Source organism: Mercenaria mercenaria, chromosome 17 (genome assembly GCF_021730395.1).
Source record: "Mercenaria mercenaria strain notata chromosome 17, MADL_Memer_1, whole genome shotgun sequence".
NCBI lineage: Eukaryota > Metazoa > Mollusca > Bivalvia > Venerida > Veneridae > Mercenaria > Mercenaria mercenaria.
The window spans coordinates 29,361,607-29,380,468 of NC_069377.1; the positions used below are offsets into that span (position 1 = coordinate 29,361,607).

At 33.4% G+C, this 18,862-nt stretch overlaps 1 protein-coding gene across 11 annotated transcripts in view; it reads right to left on the reverse strand.

Annotated features, from left to right (window-relative positions):
• Positions 1 to 4,811: 4,811 nt before the first annotated feature.
• The window catches only part of LOC123536162 (uncharacterized), a 44,831-nt gene continuing 30,780 nt past the window's right edge, over positions 4,812 to 18,862 (reverse strand). For 8 of the 11 annotated variants that reach the window (XM_045319073.2, XM_045319069.2, XM_045319071.2 and 5 more), the window contains one exon: positions 12,007 to 18,766. In XM_045319073.2, the coding sequence (XP_045175008.2) occupies positions 17,216 to 18,766 (1,551 nt within the window). In that variant the 3' untranslated portion in view covers positions 12,007 to 17,215. Of the gene's footprint in view, positions 5,547 to 7,111; positions 7,170 to 7,208; positions 7,313 to 12,006; positions 18,767 to 18,862 lie in introns of those variants that run through there. The other 3 variants (XM_053529366.1, XM_045319079.2, XM_053529367.1) reach the window with 3 other exon arrangements.

An 18,862-nucleotide genomic window follows, 5' to 3' on the forward strand; every position in this document is an offset into this window, starting at 1 on the left:
CATACACTTAAAGCGGCTTAATAACGGTATTTCATCTAAACCCTTGGAAAAAGGTAGGTACCTGGGACATGCCAATCAAAACGCAAAATGTCAAAAATTGATTGTGGTCACCTTATGCCATCAGACAATCAACATTCCATGTTGTATTAACTCGGTATTACTTGTGTACGCGTATGAAACGATATTGACTGTGTTTGGATTAAACAGTTACAGGACTGCTAACTGATGAGTAAGACAATTCTTTGAAGTCCGTTTGATGAATCACTTGATACATGAAACACTAAAAAATCCCTGAGGGTACAAATAAAGGTCATTTCGCAACATGTTAAAGCCCTAGAAACTCAGGCTACTCTGGCAGAAGTCCGTTTTATGAATCACTTAATTGAGACATAAAACACACAAAAAAAATCAACCTTGAGAGAACCAAAATAGTCAACAATCTTCTCACACCTTTCCAATATAGCTTCCGTTCCAAACATAGCTGTGAGGCTCAACTATTAATCCTTTACCACAATCTCCAATCTGGAAACAAACAGGTCTCATTATAATGGATTTCTCGAAAGCTTTCGACAAGATCGATCTGTAAAATCGTGAAACTTTGTGTCAACAGAATCTCTCTATCCTGGATTCAATCTTTCCTTAGTAACCGTTCTCAGTCTGTAGTAGTTGAAGGCTCACACTCTTTACCAGTTCTATCAGGGGGTTCCTCAAGGTTCAGTGTTGGGTCCTTGTCTCTTCTTTTGTTTTATCAATGACCTTCCTGACTCTGTTAAAGGTAGAATACGCTTATTTGCTGATGACACTATCATATACCTCAACATAGACTCTTTAATAGACTCTTACAAAGTTCAAGATGATTTGACAAAATTAGAAGAATGGGAACGTAATTGGTCTATGGAATTCAATCCTGATAAATGCGAAGTAATAAGAATCTCAAAAAAAAAGAGAAAAAATATCATCTTTCCATATAAATTACTTAATCAAGAACTAAAAACTACAAGAAATGCTAAATATCTTGGGATTACTATTAGTGATGTCTTAACTTGGAAAACACATATTGAAATTACATCTTCAAAAGCTAGTAACACTCTCAGATTTATGAAAAAAAATATGTACAGTGTAATAACAATAATATTAAAGAAACTGCCTAAAAACATACGTTCGTCCACATTAGAATACTGTAACACCATATTGCATCCATTGCAGAAAAAAACTTAGTATATGAGATTATTATCATTATTATATTACTATTATCATTATCATCATCATCATCATCATCATTATTATTATTATTATTATTAATAATCCAGATTTGTTGAGCGCCCATTTAATATAACATATACGTAACCAGAGCTCTGGATACTGGATGAACTCTGACTACTCTGGCCAGCCAGAGTAACCAGAGTTCTGGCTACTCTGGCTGAACTCTGGCAACTCTGGCCAGCCAGAGTAACCAGAGTTATGACTTCTCTGGCTGAACTCTGGCTACTCTGGCCAGCCAGAGTAACCAGAGATATGACTTCTCTGGCTGAACTCTGGCTACTCTGGCTGGCTAGCCAGAGTAACCAGAGTTTTGACTTCTCTGGCTACTCTGGCTAAACTCTGGCTGAACTCTGGCTACTCTGGCTAAACTCTGGCTGAACTCTGGCTACTCTGGCTGCTCTGGCTAATTTCACGCACATCATCTGTTTGTCTTAATCAAGAACATGAAAGTGGTACCAATGCTATTTCTTAATAATCAGCAATATTAATAATATCTGATATGTGTTTACGAATCGGATTGATTTATCCGTTCCGGTTGCACCTTGCATATTGTATACATATAAGCTGTTTTATTCTGGAGATTATTTTTCTTGCATACCGTATTTTAAAAATAATAGAATAAATAAAGCAAATAGAGATGCAGTCTTTGAAGCACACTTTTTTATAGTAGAGTATGCACACAAAGTGCAGGAAATTAATGTCCGTAGACAGAAGTGAGGTCATGACGTTTCAGTGACGCACAATAACAAAGTTCTACTTTAGTTTTATCGTTTGTAGCGTAACGTTATGTTCTTATACCCTAAAATAGCGTATTTTGAATATACTATAAGGAACGGAGGGAAACTATCAAGGTACCTGATATTTTAGTATTTTATATAAACAATATATAGTCAGTATGCAAGGATTGTTAGTTGTCATTAACAGCACGAGAGTCATCTGGCATAGGGGTGCCAGGTGGGTTTAGAATCACCGGAAACGCCAGTCCAGTATGCAAGAAAAGTCGTGCGTCTATAGGTTTGCTGCTTACTTCTTACTGTAACCCCAGATACAAAATATTATGGTTCTCATGAACTGGAGCTGTACACATCCGTCCGTCTGTCAAAAGTGTTTTCCTCATCAAGTCGACATGAAGAGCTTTTAATCTAATAGAAACTTGTCAAATATGAAATTGTTGCAGATTCGGTTTAATTAAGGTAACCACTCGCATGAAGTAATATTTCCCCAGTTGTTTCATATCATTTCTGTTAATGGGCTATAAAATGTATATGCTTTTGCATTTAATGTGATTGGACATAACTCATAAACAGCTTTTAATACTCAGCCGAGGGCTGGTTTTATAACCTGTTCCTTTTACTAAATATTCTTATTAATAATAAAGTTTTAAGACAACGCATTTACGATAACATTGAAAACTGTAATGAAATACACATCTAGAAGCTAAAGCAGAGGTTTAAGGATGTTGAATAAGTTGCGTAACTATGCTAATTTTCAAAGATACTGGGGACATTTTATAATATTAGATTCTTTCAGTCAGTGGACGTAGAGCCGAGTTACCACGTAAACAGTTTTCCGGGAGCCAGATATTCTAACCTTCTTATACAGCCAGGGGTCGAATCTTCTACTTGCATACCATATTAAATCAAACAAATGACCTTTTAGCAATATTTTGTTATTCTAGCATATTTAAACAAAGCGCGGCGCGGGAAACCAACGTCCGTAAACAGGAAAGTCTCATGAAGTTTTAAAGACAAGACAAATAACAATGTTAAGTTCCGGTTTTATTTTATCACTTGCAGCGTAACGTTATGCTTTTGGATAAAATAAAATTGTTTTGAATCAACAAATGTACAATAAGGAACAAAGACGTAAGGTATTTAATCTTTATTCCGTTTTATGTAACGCAAGAGCAAATATCCCCATCTGCCTTTTGTAAACAAGGGTATATTGTTTTTCTAGCTTTTCGCAATTTACATTATTATAAAATAAATAAATCAAAACGAAGTACTAGCCTTTTTCTTACACAAACGTACATATACAAAGCACGGGGAATTAACATTCGTAAACAGAAATGACGTCATGATAATATTCAAATGTTCAAAGACGCTCGTTATCACTGATAAGTTCTGATTAAGGTTTATCATTTGAAGCACAGCATTGTGTTGTTTTTTGTTGTTGTTTTTTTTTTTTTTTTTTTTTGTTTTGTTTTTTGTTAAATAACTTGTATGGAGAAATATGTCATTATGAACAAAGATCAACTATCAATGTTTTGATTTTTAGTTCCTCTGGCATGGAGGTTGCCATTTGGGTTTTGCCGGAGATGGCATAATCACTAGATGTTTTTATTTGCTATTTGTTTTTGAAGTTCATGTTCAATTTATTTTTGAATTATATTGCTAAAATATCTAGAGTTTTTACGTCAAATATTGAAACGTTTTTAATCATCTTTCCCAAAGAAGCAAAGAAAATTATTCTTTATAATATTAACAATAATTATAATGATAATAAAGATGATAGCAACCACAACAACAGTAATAACCATAAGAAGAAGATTCATGATAATAATACCAATTATACTTTTCATAAATGTTATACCATATATTAGTTGGACAGTTAGACCAAAATGGTCTCATACATGTCATACCATATATCATTTGGACAGTTTGACCAAAATGGTCTCATACATGTCATACCATATATTATTTGGACAGTTAGACCAAAATGGTCTGTATTGCTTATTGGTCTGACTATATTATGACACTAGCTGAATATGGACTGATGCGTGTTCTAATATGCTTGTCACTGTTAAAACACTCACGCTAGAATGACGTTACGTTAACGTGCGATGACGTCAAAGTATTGTTGCGACCAAGAAAGAGCGCTTCTATATTTATCTACTGTTTTAGATTAAGGGCATATTAGAATCGAAACAATTTATAGAAAATTCGTGTTTTAAATATTATATCAATTATTATTGATTCATGTATTATTTTCATTTCATTGCACACATGATTATATGTTGCAAATAATTATCGACATGAACAAAATTTCCTATATTCAATATGATTATTTAAATAATTTGTCATTATTTCTTTTTAACTGAAGCAATATTTAGGTTCCTTATATAGTGTGGTATAAAGAATAGTTTTCTTATATTGTTTAATTTGGAAGGATCTAAAATATAACAAAACCAATCACCAAACCTTTGATTTAATGATAAGGACAATTGTAACATCTAGTTTCAGGTTTTCTCTCTTAATGGCACGACACAGTTATGACATTTCTTCAACATCTGTAACATTAATGTTTTCACATCATTTCTAAATTTTGAGCCGCTCAGAAAATAGATATAAAAGTTTAATACAAGATTTAATTCATCAAAGAATAAAAACAAAGAATTTAGAAAATGATGCCAAATCCCATTTGATGAATTGCACTTACCCTGGAAGTAAATGATTGATATACGTAAACTAAAAACAGTCGAAGGAAGATTTGTCAAAATAAACACTATATTTGTGTTGATAAGAGTGAGACTCATTGGTGTCTGGCTTATATTAGACCTTATGTATAACTTATATATCATTATGATGGTACCAGTTACAATGACGGATAACGGAATAATGAATTCTAGGGACAAACTGATCCATGGGTAAACAAACACGATAAAAGACTCAGATGTAATCGAACATACATCGCAATATAGAAATCCTTCTTCTGACACGTAAACCCCAAGGTTAAAACTAACAAAACTACCTAACGAAAGGCAAGAAATCCAAAGGATCATTATTATGAACTTTGTTTTCGTCTGGGTACAAATAACTTTTACTTTATGAGGTAAAGATACACTTATTGTACGTTCCAATGTAATAACAGCAAGTGTTAGTGAAGATATGTACTTTTGGGCAGCGAGAAAAACGGGTGTAAGTTTACAGATAATATTCATATCATATGTCTCAAGTCTGTTAAGTAACCAGTCGGTAAATGGTCCTGAAATCGTGGCTACTAGGTCTGATAGCGCTAACGAAATGAAAAAAGCTCCCGTGGAAAAACTTCTGTTCTTTTTCATCGTCAAGAATGATTAGAATGTTTCCAATTAGAGATGCTACTGTAATAATCGGAGGAAGCAATTCTGAAACTATGTACAGGACAGCAGCACGTTCCCTTGGCATTTCAACACCAATATAATATTCGTAATAATAACTATAATTGTCATCAGATGAAACATTTATTGCGGTGCCGTTGTCAGTTGGTTCATAACAATCAACAGCATTCCCCATCGTGTCCTGCTATCTGAAATGTAAGAAAAGTGCACTATGTCATTGACGAGGCCTAATATAAAATACCGTCAATAGTACGAATTATATTCATTAATCTTTTGATACATTCTAGTCTTCATTTTGATATTATTGGCTGAGTTTGTAATAGAGAGCTTCTACACCTCAGGTGAACTATTTCATTCCATGTCTGTGATATGATTCCGTTAAAAATAAAATTTAAGGGTAGATTTCCCGGAAGCACAAGACACAGAGAGACAACCAGAACCATATTTCACAAAGTAGGCCCGCCACAAATAGAAATATTGTTGTTAAAATATATAGCCAATCTGATTAAAGTACTAGATCTTCTAAACGAAGATTGAGGATGATCAAGTGACATTCATTTTTCTGTATATTTGGATTTCCTAAATTGCTATTTTTATTTTCGCAAATCTATTTTTATTTGAACCAATCAGACAACTCGTTTCAACAACCATTTGTAGCAATTGTTACAGTAGTTAAAAGATATAGCGGACGGGTTGCTTAAAACATCCAACAACAAGTACATTTTAATCAAATGCAAGATACAAAAAGGGGATATGGTAGAGAAAAGGGGTGGATGGTGGTGTTTAGGGAAGCAGATAAAGTCGAATTGTCGCGAGAACCTATATGCCAATTAATAACTGAAATTCTATAAACAGTTACTAATAGGTAGAGTTGTACTAAGTTATCAATAATTTTATGAGTCAGAACCTTATACTAATTCCCAAGGCATGTTTTTTTTTAATGAAATTCTCCTAAGTAGTTCGGCCACTTATCAAAATGTCAAATACTTGTGTTTGCCGTCATTTTTAACATTTAACAAAATATGTCACATATCAGTTTGGTTTTAAAATAGATATTTATTTAAGGAATAATTGCAGAGAGCACAAATACAATTAACAAGGAAATATCTAGGTGATAGACAGAAAAATGTATACGTCGGTAATGCCTTTTTCGTATTACACGTACATAACTACGCTAAGCCTGTTTATGCTAATTTGTTTTAGCTCGATTGTGATGAAAGCTTCAAGCTTATTGGAACCACTCTCGAGTCCGCTTCCTGGAAAAACAAGTATTGGTGTCATGTGAGAAGACCCTTTGATGGAGCGGCCGACATCTTAGACCAACGCTCCCCTTACATCGCCGCTCTCCTGTTATATATAAGCAATGAGTCGAAAATGCTTAGTGCAATACCCTGGTTTAACGTTATATCTGGGGGCCTCCGTTGCCGAGTGGTTAAGGTCGATGACTTCAAATCACTTGCCCCTAATTGATGTGGGTTCGAGCCTTACTCGGGGCGTTGTATTCTTCATGTGAGGAAGCCATCCAGCTGGCTTACGAGAGGTCGGTGGGGGTGTGGAGGGGGATAGCATTGGATATTTTGAAGAAATTTGCAAACAAATGTACATTAAATCTAATTTTAATTAAGATGGTGCCTATGTTATTTACAAATACTTTACTCATTTAAAATGTTTTTACATAATGCATTATTATTACTGAATTATAAATATGACATATGGATATGTTGCGAAAGTAAGATTATTTAAATTAACTTACCTTTGATATATAGGCCTAGAACTGCCTTGAAATGAAAACCTCTTGCTCACTCGTCTAACAACAACAACAAAGTGATGTTGACTCAGATGTGTAAGATTTTAAATAGAGGTATCTTTCCGACAGCGCTAATTAAAAGGGAAAGGGCTGTTCCATGAGTTCCTACTGTATTAGATTTGCTGGCATCCGGTCAATAAAACCTGTAATATACAGGTTTATATATTGATCGATATATTTTGTTGCGGCTTTGCAACATCAAACATTATTTTATCTAAATGGTTTTGTTTATTCATCTATTGTTATCTAACTTTTATTGACAATATATTTCATACTATATTTAAGAAATAATTTATAGTATAAGAGTGTTTTAACACTCTTTATGCAAGATTGGCGGTTATACGTCGGGCGTAATAATTTCACGAGGGCGTAGCCCGAGTAAAATTATTTGTACGACGTATTACCGCCTGAGTGTATGAATAGTTTTAACTTAAAGTGGTTGGAGACATTTTAGATTATGGGAAGTTGAAAAAGTTTTAACATAAGAAATAAATTATATGCACATATTGCTTATATTTCCTACCCCTATTCTCTAGAAATATGATTTTGTAAAATCATGACACGAATTGAAAGGAGTTAATTATTTTAAACATTTTAGGAAAACGTGCATTTGACCTGTTGACTAAACTCAGTGCATAAGTTGTGTATTTCTGTATGCCATTTGTCTACCTATGTATTCTCAATAATGTGAACATTTTATTTGTCGAAAGTCCAGCTAAAACTGTGTAGGTTATTTGTGTTGAAACTTTAAGCACGAACTTTTTTTTGTAAAACCCTGTAGGTATTGATAATGGGGGATACTATGTGTAAAGATGCAGTGACGCTTGGTAGGCAATGAACACACTTTACAGAGCAAACTTGTTTTTACAAGAGTAATTTTCTATAAATAGCAGGACGGTTAATGTCAAAAAGTAATGCTGTTCAATTTAGATATAAGTCTGTTCCTTGATATCAGTTGTGTGTAATTTGCAATGAAAACACTTTGAATATAGTAGATGAGCATATACATGTAAGTCTAGGGTTGACACAAATGAATTGTTTGGCTATAGCCAAGTTTAAGCACTGATAATCATACGGTGAAGAAATATTTTTGGGATAATTTAACAAAGTTTGTACTAAACGAATTCTTGATCAGTTGATCGAAGGCCTTCGTGTGATTAATAGTTCAAGCAGTAGTGGTGGAAACAAGTTGAGAAAACACACAGACATTTACACTGAGCCAGTTGCAATATAAACTCTGGCCAACTCTTGCAAAGTTCAGGTGTTGGGTAGCCCCCTGTTAGACTGCTAACGAGGTTGCTAGTAAATGAGAGAATTTACCCAATATATGGTCAGGGTGCAGAAGATGAAAGACATGCCAATCTCATAAAATTGTATCAGAACGGCCTTCTTCCTTAAATTTAGGTACATAAGACTTGCGGACTCTATACATCAAAATTGTATTTCTTAATTCTTGTTAAAGTTGCACGCCTCAAAATTTCAAACTTTTCGAAATTTAAACACTACTGGAATTGCAATAGAAATGCATTATAGAGTGATTCTGTACATTTTAGGAACTTTTTAGGCATCATATCATGAAGAAAACTATCAAAAGCGTTAGTCACTCTATACAAAATTGATGTAAAATTGAAGAAATTTAGCTGTATGTTATGTCATACACATAAAATACCTATTTAAACAATACTGGTTAAATTATCATTTCAACACCTAATTTCAATCGCTATCTATTTTAAAACTTTTACAATTTTCATGTTGGTCTGGAGGCATATCCCCTTAAAGCGTGCTATATTTATATCTTTTTTAGCATTCAGAGGGGAATCCTGATCTGTCAATTTTCATTCTGAATGGAGGTGATATATGGGTACTTAACTCGTTTATATCATATTAAATGATATATTTGTGTTTTGTAATGTACTTGTCTATCTTTCAATTTGGACATCAACTGTTAAAGGGGTGCTTACCCATAGATACTGACTGAATGGCGAATAGTGCAGATCAATCAATCAGATTGCGCAACTAACTGCGCCCAGATAATTTACATGTATGTTACATATTTTATAAGAACTTGTTTCATATGTAATGATTGTATTGAAGATGAATGGCATCTGTTATTGTTATGACCTATGTAATAATATCTTAGTAATGAAAACGTTATGGTTCAATGTAGAATTTAATTTAAATGTTTTTAATAAACATGCCTGCTATCCTTGGATATAGTAATGTTTAGGTGATAAGTGTATCTGCCGAAATCTGTAATGGAATGATAAGAGATAATATTTTGTGGGTCTTTTCTCGTTCCGTAAAATTGTAACATGGTTGAAAGTATTTTAGATATGTTACATGTTTATAACATCTGAGTGTTTTATTGATGTAAAAAGTATATATTTCAATTTTAATGTTGTTATAATATTCCTCATATTGTCTCATATTTCAAAGATTCCATGATGTATTGCTTACAGAAAGTTTTTACTTGTTCTTTGTATCATGGGAAGTATTGCTTTTTGTTGGCGTACGATCTGGAGGTCAGTGCCTTTAAAAATATCTTCCGTTCCAATGTTGAACTGGTCAATGACTCAGTTTATAGTTTCAGTTTCTGGCCTTTAATTAAATATCTTTATGTGTAATGAAACGCAAATGTTTTACATGTTTAATATATGCCTTATGTTAAAAATATTGTAATTGCCAGTTAAATATTTGGTCAGTGATTTATATGACAATCATATTACTTATTTGTGTTGTCTGAGGTGTAAATGTGGCCTCTAAAGTGTTCATAAGCTTTTCCTTTGATTTGACCAGGAGACCTAGTTTTTAATCCAACATGACCCAGTTTCGAGCTTGACCTAGACATCATCAAGACTAACATTCTGACGAAGTTTCATAGAGATTAGGTCAAAAATGTGGTCTCTAGAGAGTTCACAAGCTTCTCCATTGATCTCACATACTGACCTAATTTTAGACCCCACATGACCCAGATTCAAACTTATTCTAGAAATCATCAGTACTAACATTCTGATCAAGTTTCATAAAGATTGAGGCACAAATGTGGTATCAAGTGTTTACAAGCTATTTACTGACCTAGTTTTTGACCCCATAAGACCCGGTTTCAAACTTGACTGGAGATCATCAAGACTAACATTCTGACCATGTTTCATAAAGATTAGGTCACAAATGTGGTCTCTAGAGTGTTCACAAGCTTTTCCTTGGATCTGACCTACTGACCTAGTTTTTGAACCCACATAACCCAGTTTCAAATTTGACCTAGACATCATTAAGACTAACATTCTGATTTAGTTTCATAAAGATTGGGTCAAACATGTGGTCTCTAGAGTGTTCACAAGCTTTTCCTTTGATCTGACCTATTGACCTAGTTTCTGATTTCACATAACCCAGTTTCAAACTTGACCTAGACATCATCAAGACTAACATTCTGACTAAGTTTTATAAAGATTAGGTCAAAAATGCGGTCTCTAGAATGTCCACAAGATTTTCCTTTGATCTGACCTACTGACCTAGTTTTTGACTCCACATAATCCAGTTTCAAACTTGATCTAGAGATCATCAAGACTTATATTCTGACCAAGTTTCATAAAGATTGGGTCAAAATTGTGGTCTCTAGAATGTTCACAAGCCTTTCATTTGATCCGACCTGCTGACCTAGGTTTTGTCCCCACATAACCCAGTTTCAAGCTTGACCTAGAGATCATCAAGATTAACATTCTGACCATGTTTTATACAGATTGGGTCACAAATGTGGTCTCTAGAGTGTTCACAAGCTTTTCCTTGGATCTGACCTACTGACCTAGTTTTTGACTCCACATAACCCAGTTTAAACCTGATCTAGACATTATCAAAACTAACAGTCTAACTAAGTGTCATAAAGATTGGGTCAAACATGAGGTCTGTAGAGTGTTCACAAGCTTTTCCTTTGCTCTGACCTACTGACCTAGTCTTTGACTCCATATGACCCAGTTTTAAACTTGACCTAGAGATCATCAAGACTTATATTCTGACCAAGTTTTCATAAAGATTTTATCAAAATTGTGGTCTCTAGGGTGTTCACAAGCTTTTCCTTTGATCTGACCTACTGACCTAGTTTTTGACCCCACATGATTCAGTTTCAAACTTGATTTAGAGATCATCAAGACTAACATTTTGACCATGTTTCATAAAGATTGAATCACAAATGTGGTCTCTAGTGTGTTCACAAGCTTTCCCTTTGATCTAACCTACTGATCTAGTTTTTGACCCACATGACCCAGTTTCAAACTTGACCTAGAAATCATCAAGATTAACATTCCGACCAAGTTTCATAAAGATTGGGTCACAAATGTGGCCTCTAAAGTGTTCACAAGGCAAATGTTGACTGACGACGCACGACGGTCGACGGACGACGCACGTCGACGGACGCCGGACAATGACTGGTCACAATAGCTCACCTTGAGCACTTCTAGCTCTGGTGAGCTAAAAAGTGAAAGTTTTCGAAAACGGTCCAGACCAATTTTGAGACACACCCTCGACTAAACAAGTGTTTTCCCGTAATAGCCGCTATGCTGGTCCCCCCATAGACCGTCACCCCCCTGTTCAATGGCCATCCGGTTTCAGCCCAAACGCAGGGTCCTACAGGCCCTCATATTTACTGCTGTTATGATTTTAGACCACTCCCGCCCAATCCCCGCCTCACATCTAACCACGGGATCCTCCCAGACAGAGTTTGTTTTCCGGAATGGTGGCAAACTTTATATTTTTACATTTCCTTCGTGAAATCCGTGCAGTTGAGTCACTATACTGTGCACGGATTTCACGTAAATAGTGATATGCAGTGACAATAACAATCGAATTCAAGATATCTGAAATTTATTTAGTGTCACCAAAAATCGAGTTTATGATACATGTGTTACAAAATCTGTCTATTTAACAATTAACGATATCCTTAATTCTCTGTCATGAATTCTTACATTCATTTTGTGATATGAGAAATGAGGTCTGTGTATCATAAAAGTAAAGGACATACTTAATTGAATTTATGATAATTATCATGAAATATGAAAGCTGATTTTAACACATCTAATGGTAGATTTTCAGATACTTCTAAATGTATATTATGATATATTCAGTGATATCAAAAAGTATCACCGACATCATTGATATCATCACATCATTTTTATGATATCACTAAAATCATTAAACAAAAATATCTATTATCAAGCAAATCAATGAAATTACAAAATGAACTTTAGATATCATGACATAGTGAATAAATAGTAGAACGGCACTCCAAGCAACTGTAAACAGAAACATCTTTTCTGGCGCCCTCGAAAGCGCACAGCTCTCTCTCTCTCTTTCTCTCTCTCCTACCACAACAACCAAAATCACATATAAATAATATTCAAGCATGCTTCTATAAATGTTATTCAAAACGAGTTCCTTTGTCACTAGCGTACAAGTGTCCATTATTTAAATTTAAAACAGTTTGAAAAGTCCTGTCATATTTACCGCTGTACTAAACGCGACTAATGACAAGCCTTATTTGAAAAATCGATAATCTTGTAGCTTTGATCATTATCTTCCGTAAATTCACGTTAATCTCCGAAATTTAGCATGGGGTCATAAACCATGTTTTCAATAAAATCGATATTTAAATTGCCTTAAGCTATATCTAATTAATGGCTCAATTGACAATCTTGTTTTTACTATGAAATGCTAATGGTGGAAGGAAACCGTCAGTAAATATCTAGGCAAAGAGATCTATAACTATGTATCATTTGTTCAATATTTATTTGCGATGAGTAACTAGATATTAACATTTTTTTCATAATGCTTGTTTAAAACACGTTATCTACATTCCTCTTTTTACCTCTCTTCTATCAAAACTTAACTTGAATAGTTCTTCTTTTTCTGTTTTTAACTGATAAAAGCACATAAACTGTCTGCGTGAAAAAATGAAGATTTATCACATTCAAGTGTTTGCATACAATAAAATAAAGTTTCATCATTTATTGGTAATACTGTTGGTTTAAACACGCTTTTTTCATGTTTAATTAAAGTGATCTAACTCTTACAAAAAATATGAAAAGCAATATTTATATGCCGATAGAGTTATATCAGTGACATTACATTGTTATTACATATTACTCAATTCAAAATAATGAAAAATCATTGTGTTTTCCAGTGTTCATTCAAAAACGCTGAAGTAGAATACAGTGTACTTCACTTATAATGAACACGGTTCTAACGAATTTTCGGTTAATATAAGGAACAGTTCCAAATGTCCCCATTTCCCCTTTTTTCTATGTAATAAAATAAAACGGTTACAGCGAGCACGCTTGTAGCAAAATATCAGATGTAACATACACAATTTCATGTCCGAGTTCTGAAAAATACATTATACTATCACCAGAATAGCGAACATAAAAAATGAAGAAGAAAAATAGTTTATTTCACAAATTAAGGACTTGAGCCATTATGGTTCCTCGTCCACTAATCTGTTACAATCTAATACAAGGTTAAAAAACATATATACATAATATCATGTAACGTTCTGAAGGTATAGTGTTATTAAGTATAGTATTGAGGATGAACAAAAATAATATTAAAATAATATTGTTGGCTACATCAATGCACATAGCATAATACATTTTCATAAAACATTTTTTGTAGAAGTACCAAAATATATAATACACATTAAAATAAAACATAGTAAACATAATTTCTATCTCGTAATCATAAAATATTATTAATAGGTCAAAAAAACATATATACATAATATCATGTAACGTTCTGGAGGTTTAGTGTTATTAAGTATAGTATTGAGGATGAACAAAAATAATATCAAAATATCTAGAGAAAGACATTTATAACTATGTATCATTTGTTCAATATTTATTTGCGATGAGTAACTAGATATTAACATTTCTTTTCATAATGCTTGTTTAAAACACGTTATCTACCTTCCTCTTTTTACCTCTCTTCTATCAAAACTTAACTTGAACAGTTCTTCTTTTTCTGTTTTTAATTGATAAAAGCACATAAACTGTCTGCGTGAAAAAAAATGAAGATTTATCACATTCTAGTTTTTGCATACAATAAAATTAAGTTTAATCATTTATTGGTAATACTGTTGGTTTAAAACACGCTTTCTTTTTCATGTTTAATTAAAATGACCTAACTCTTACTAAAAATATGAAAAGCAATATTTATATGCCGATAGAGTTATATCAGTGACATTACATTGTTATAACATATTACTCAATTCAAAATAATGAAAAATCATTATGTTTTCCAGTGTTCATTCAAAAACGCTGAAGTGGAATACAGTGTACTTCACTTATAATGAACACGGTTCTAACGAATTTTCGGTTAATATAAGGAACAGTCCCAAATGTCCCCATTTCCCCTTTTTTCTATGTAATAAAATAAAACGGTTACAGCCAGCACGCTTGTGGCAAAATATCAGATGTAACATACACATTTTCATGTCCGAGTTCTGAAAAATACATTACACTATCACCAGAATAGCGAACATAAAAAAATGAAGAAGAAGAATAGTTTATTTCACAATTTAAGGACTTGAGCCATTATGGTTCCTCGTCCACTAATCTGTTACAATCTAATACAAGGTTAAAAAACATATATACATAATATCATGTAACGTTCTGAAGGTATAGTGTTATTAAGTATAGTATTGAGGATGAACAAAAATAATATTAAAATAATATTGTTGGCTACATCAATGCACATAGCATAATACATTTTCATAAAACATTTTTTGTAGAAGTACCAAAATATATAATACACATTAAAATAAAACATAGTAAACATAATTTCTATCTCGTAATCATAAAATATTATTAATAGGTCAAAAAAACATATATACATAATATCATGTAACGTTCTGGAGGTTTAGTGTTATTAAGTATAGTATTGAGGATGAACAAAAATAATATTAAAATAATATGGTTGGCTACATCAATGCACATAGCATAATACATTTTCATAAAACATTTTTTGTAGAAGTACCAAAATATATAATACACATTAAAATAAAACATAGTAAACATATATCTATCTCATAATCATAAAATATTATTAATAGTGGCAGATCGTATATTTAAGGCATTTTTGATAAAGGCTGCTAAGTTGTTTAAAGTTTTTATATCTGTTGAGTTCAATAGTTCAATAAATTTCCACACACGAGCATATTCTGGTTGACACTGAAAGTTCCTGAAGAGCTAAACACGACGCCTAAATAGTTAAACTTTTCTACCATTTCTATAGATGTATTATCATAAAACCATTTCTCGTTTACTTTTGTACGGCCTCAGAATTTCAGTTTTTTCTTCATTAACCGTTAATTCCCAATTATCACAATATTCTTTCAAAGAGTTCAAACTACACTGTAGATCTTCCGCAGTCTCTGCTAATAGTGCCATAACATCGGCGTACATCAACAATATTAACATCACCTCATTAATATTAAAACTTGAGTTAAGACTAATTTGTAAATCTAATTCTAAGTCTTCTATAAATAGAGAATAGAACAAAGGCGAACATATATCTCCCTGCTTCAATCCGACCGCTACATTGATAAAGTCTGACAATTCTGAACAATGTTTAACTTTACATCTTACCAATTCATACATAGATCTGATTATTTTCAGAATTTTTCCTGAATTGCCTGTTTTATAAAGTTTGTACCATAATGCCTTTCTATCAATTGAATCGAAGACTTTTTTCATATCCAGCATAGCTACATATAATCGTTTACCAGCATTAAGCATATTTTGTATTAAGTTATTTAAGCAGAAAATTGCATCGACTGTAGAAAAAAATGTATAAGGATGTAACCAACAAGTTTCTAATGTATATTTAACAATAACTGATAATTATTGGAGCAAACAACGCATGGTGACAAACAATTATAAATATATAATTAACAATATCATGAAAACATAGGACTATTATGTCGGACAAATCAGACCTTTGGTGTTATAGATCAGAGCCAACTGTCCCATTTCAAAAGCAACGTCTTAATATACTAATGGATATTTTTAAAATCCGTCAGCAGAACCAGCGTATGATTTTATTTTTTTACCTGTAAGTATAGTATAGAATAATTACTTACAATAAATGTATCATTCGGAAACATGTCAAGTTATATTTAAGAAGATACATGCATAGGAGAGACAAACAAATGTAATCAAAGTCTTGAGACGTCTGGTGAGGGCAGGTTTTGGTAGATTTATTTTCTGTTTTATTGCAATTACTGTGTACCTAACAGCTAGAACAGAGAACACCTGAATTTTCAATTTTCATTTTGTCTGTTAAAAATGTTACGTCAGCTGTACAAAATGTAACTTTATGAATTAAAAACAATGTACATTTTGCCTGCAAATAAAAAAAAATCACTGTGAAATATTAACGTTCACCACTTTTACTTTATAAATATCTCACTTATAACTGCGCTATTAATAGTATACTTCTGATCTATTTGTAACACGCTATTTTGTAACAAACCAAATTCCAAACTATTAAGATACATGTCTAAGACACAAATACAAAAATGCCTCAAATCTAAGATAAACTCTACTTGACCTCACTTGAAGTTATCTAAATGGTCAGCTGGAAAGCAGTGATGTAGCCATGGGCTTGAATACCTTATCACTGATATATTTTTTATAATCTAATCGGTCAGTGTGAACGGAAACAGGTTAAATAAGGACTGCTTGGTCATTGATTATTCATATGCGATGTTCATGAATGGAACTATTTTGTGCAGCGCATGAACATCTTTTTAATGTGATTAGGAAAATTATAAAGATTCCATGATTGTCAGTAGTATACTTATTACTTTGGTAGCGGGTAAACCCGTCGAGAATGTCCTTAACAGTTTTGATTGTGATTTCCATTACTCATACGCATATATGGATCGGTAGACGAAGTTCATAAGTGTTACTAGGAAATACTAATCAGTATCTTTCTGACTTGCACCATTGTAATTGATTATATACAGTTTCACACTTTAAATATGACTGAAACGTGAATTCCATTCATTGACAACTATCGTTGACTTCTGTTGAGAAAACATAACCCGGATCCACAGTTTTATTACTTGCACAATTTATTGGTGTTAACTTTGAATCAGAGGAACTGCTTTCATGGCCTGAAAAATTTCCCATTACACCATTCGGAATACACGCAAGATCGCAACAAGGCACAAAATCTGAAATTGTATTGGCATGGGGCACATAACCATTGATTTTAATGGAATCAAAGGCTTGAACGGCGTTAGATTGGGGAATATAGCAGTTTGTACTTTTGGAATTTCTAACAATGTTAGAGGATGTACCATGTTCAAAAGTAAAGACAGACATGGCGTCTTGATTCTGAGCGGCTCTAGAAGAAGTCTGGTTTGAACAGAAATGTACGAATTGCTGACTTTTGTTTGAGAGAATGGTATTTTCAATGACAGTGGTGTGGGCTCCCAAAGATGTTCGAGTGAAATACTGATCATGACGACCACTGACGTTTTGAGGAGAATCAGATGTTTTATGCAAAGCAGTAGGAGACAAGGTCAGTAATAACGGCTCTATACTATTAGAACCAGGGACTTTCATAGATCTCTCATCTTCGACGAAAATATCTGGATTTTGTGTAATAGCTGATTTTGAATGGAATGTGATAGCATTTTCTGGATATGTGTCTGGAAATTTTGACTGTTTACTGCAACTAAAGGCATCTGCATTTCCGCTTGTGACTGACTGGACTCGCATGAATTTAATGGATACACGTGAACGTTCTAGAAATAAGTGAGTTGCATCCGTAGTTGTTACATAACTTGAACCTTTAATATTTTTACTTTCATGTAAGTTATTTGTAGTAGAACTTACTGGGGATTCGGATACGGAGTTACTTCTCTCAGTCAAACAGTACTTATAATGAGAGACCACTGTGGATGAAGGAATTACCATGCATTGCTGACAATTTCTTTCCACATGCGCAAACGGACATTCAGCTTCAACACCGATAGAGGATTCAGTACTTTCATTTGGAAAGGGGCTATTGATAGTTGACGGGGTATTGCTTAAAGGGAACAATGTATAGGGTTTAGCCAGATGTGATTCGTGTAAACGACGTGTGACTTTACTGTCACAGGGCGTTACTTTTGTCTCGTTAACATCGATTAGATGAATTCCTTTAGTTTTCTTGTGCATTATATGATCAATATTTCTGTCTTTAAAAGAATCCATGGTGACTGGGTTTACTTTACCAGAAAGGGAAATGTCACTTACAACTTTCTTACTGTATTCAACATTCTTAGGTAGCTTTATTGTTGATTCCCTTGTAGTTTGTGATGTTCCACAAAATAGTTCTGCTTGAGGGCCTGATGTATCCGTTCGATCAGATATTAGACGCGTCAGTTCTGGTTCAAATGCGTACCTTGCAGTAGCCGTACCTTCTTGTTCACCGTTGACTACAGGTGAACCGTCATAATCATATTGCAGAAGAGATGTTTGGCTGCTTAATTCTATTCCGTTCCTACTTCTTGCAAATGTTCTTGTTGCGTAACATTCACTGTCATTACTGTTTCGACGTTCACGCTGTAAATTACATATAATATGAACATGTTGATACATCACTGATACATTGATACATTAAATGGTTACAAGGAAATTATTTGAAACGCATGTATACAT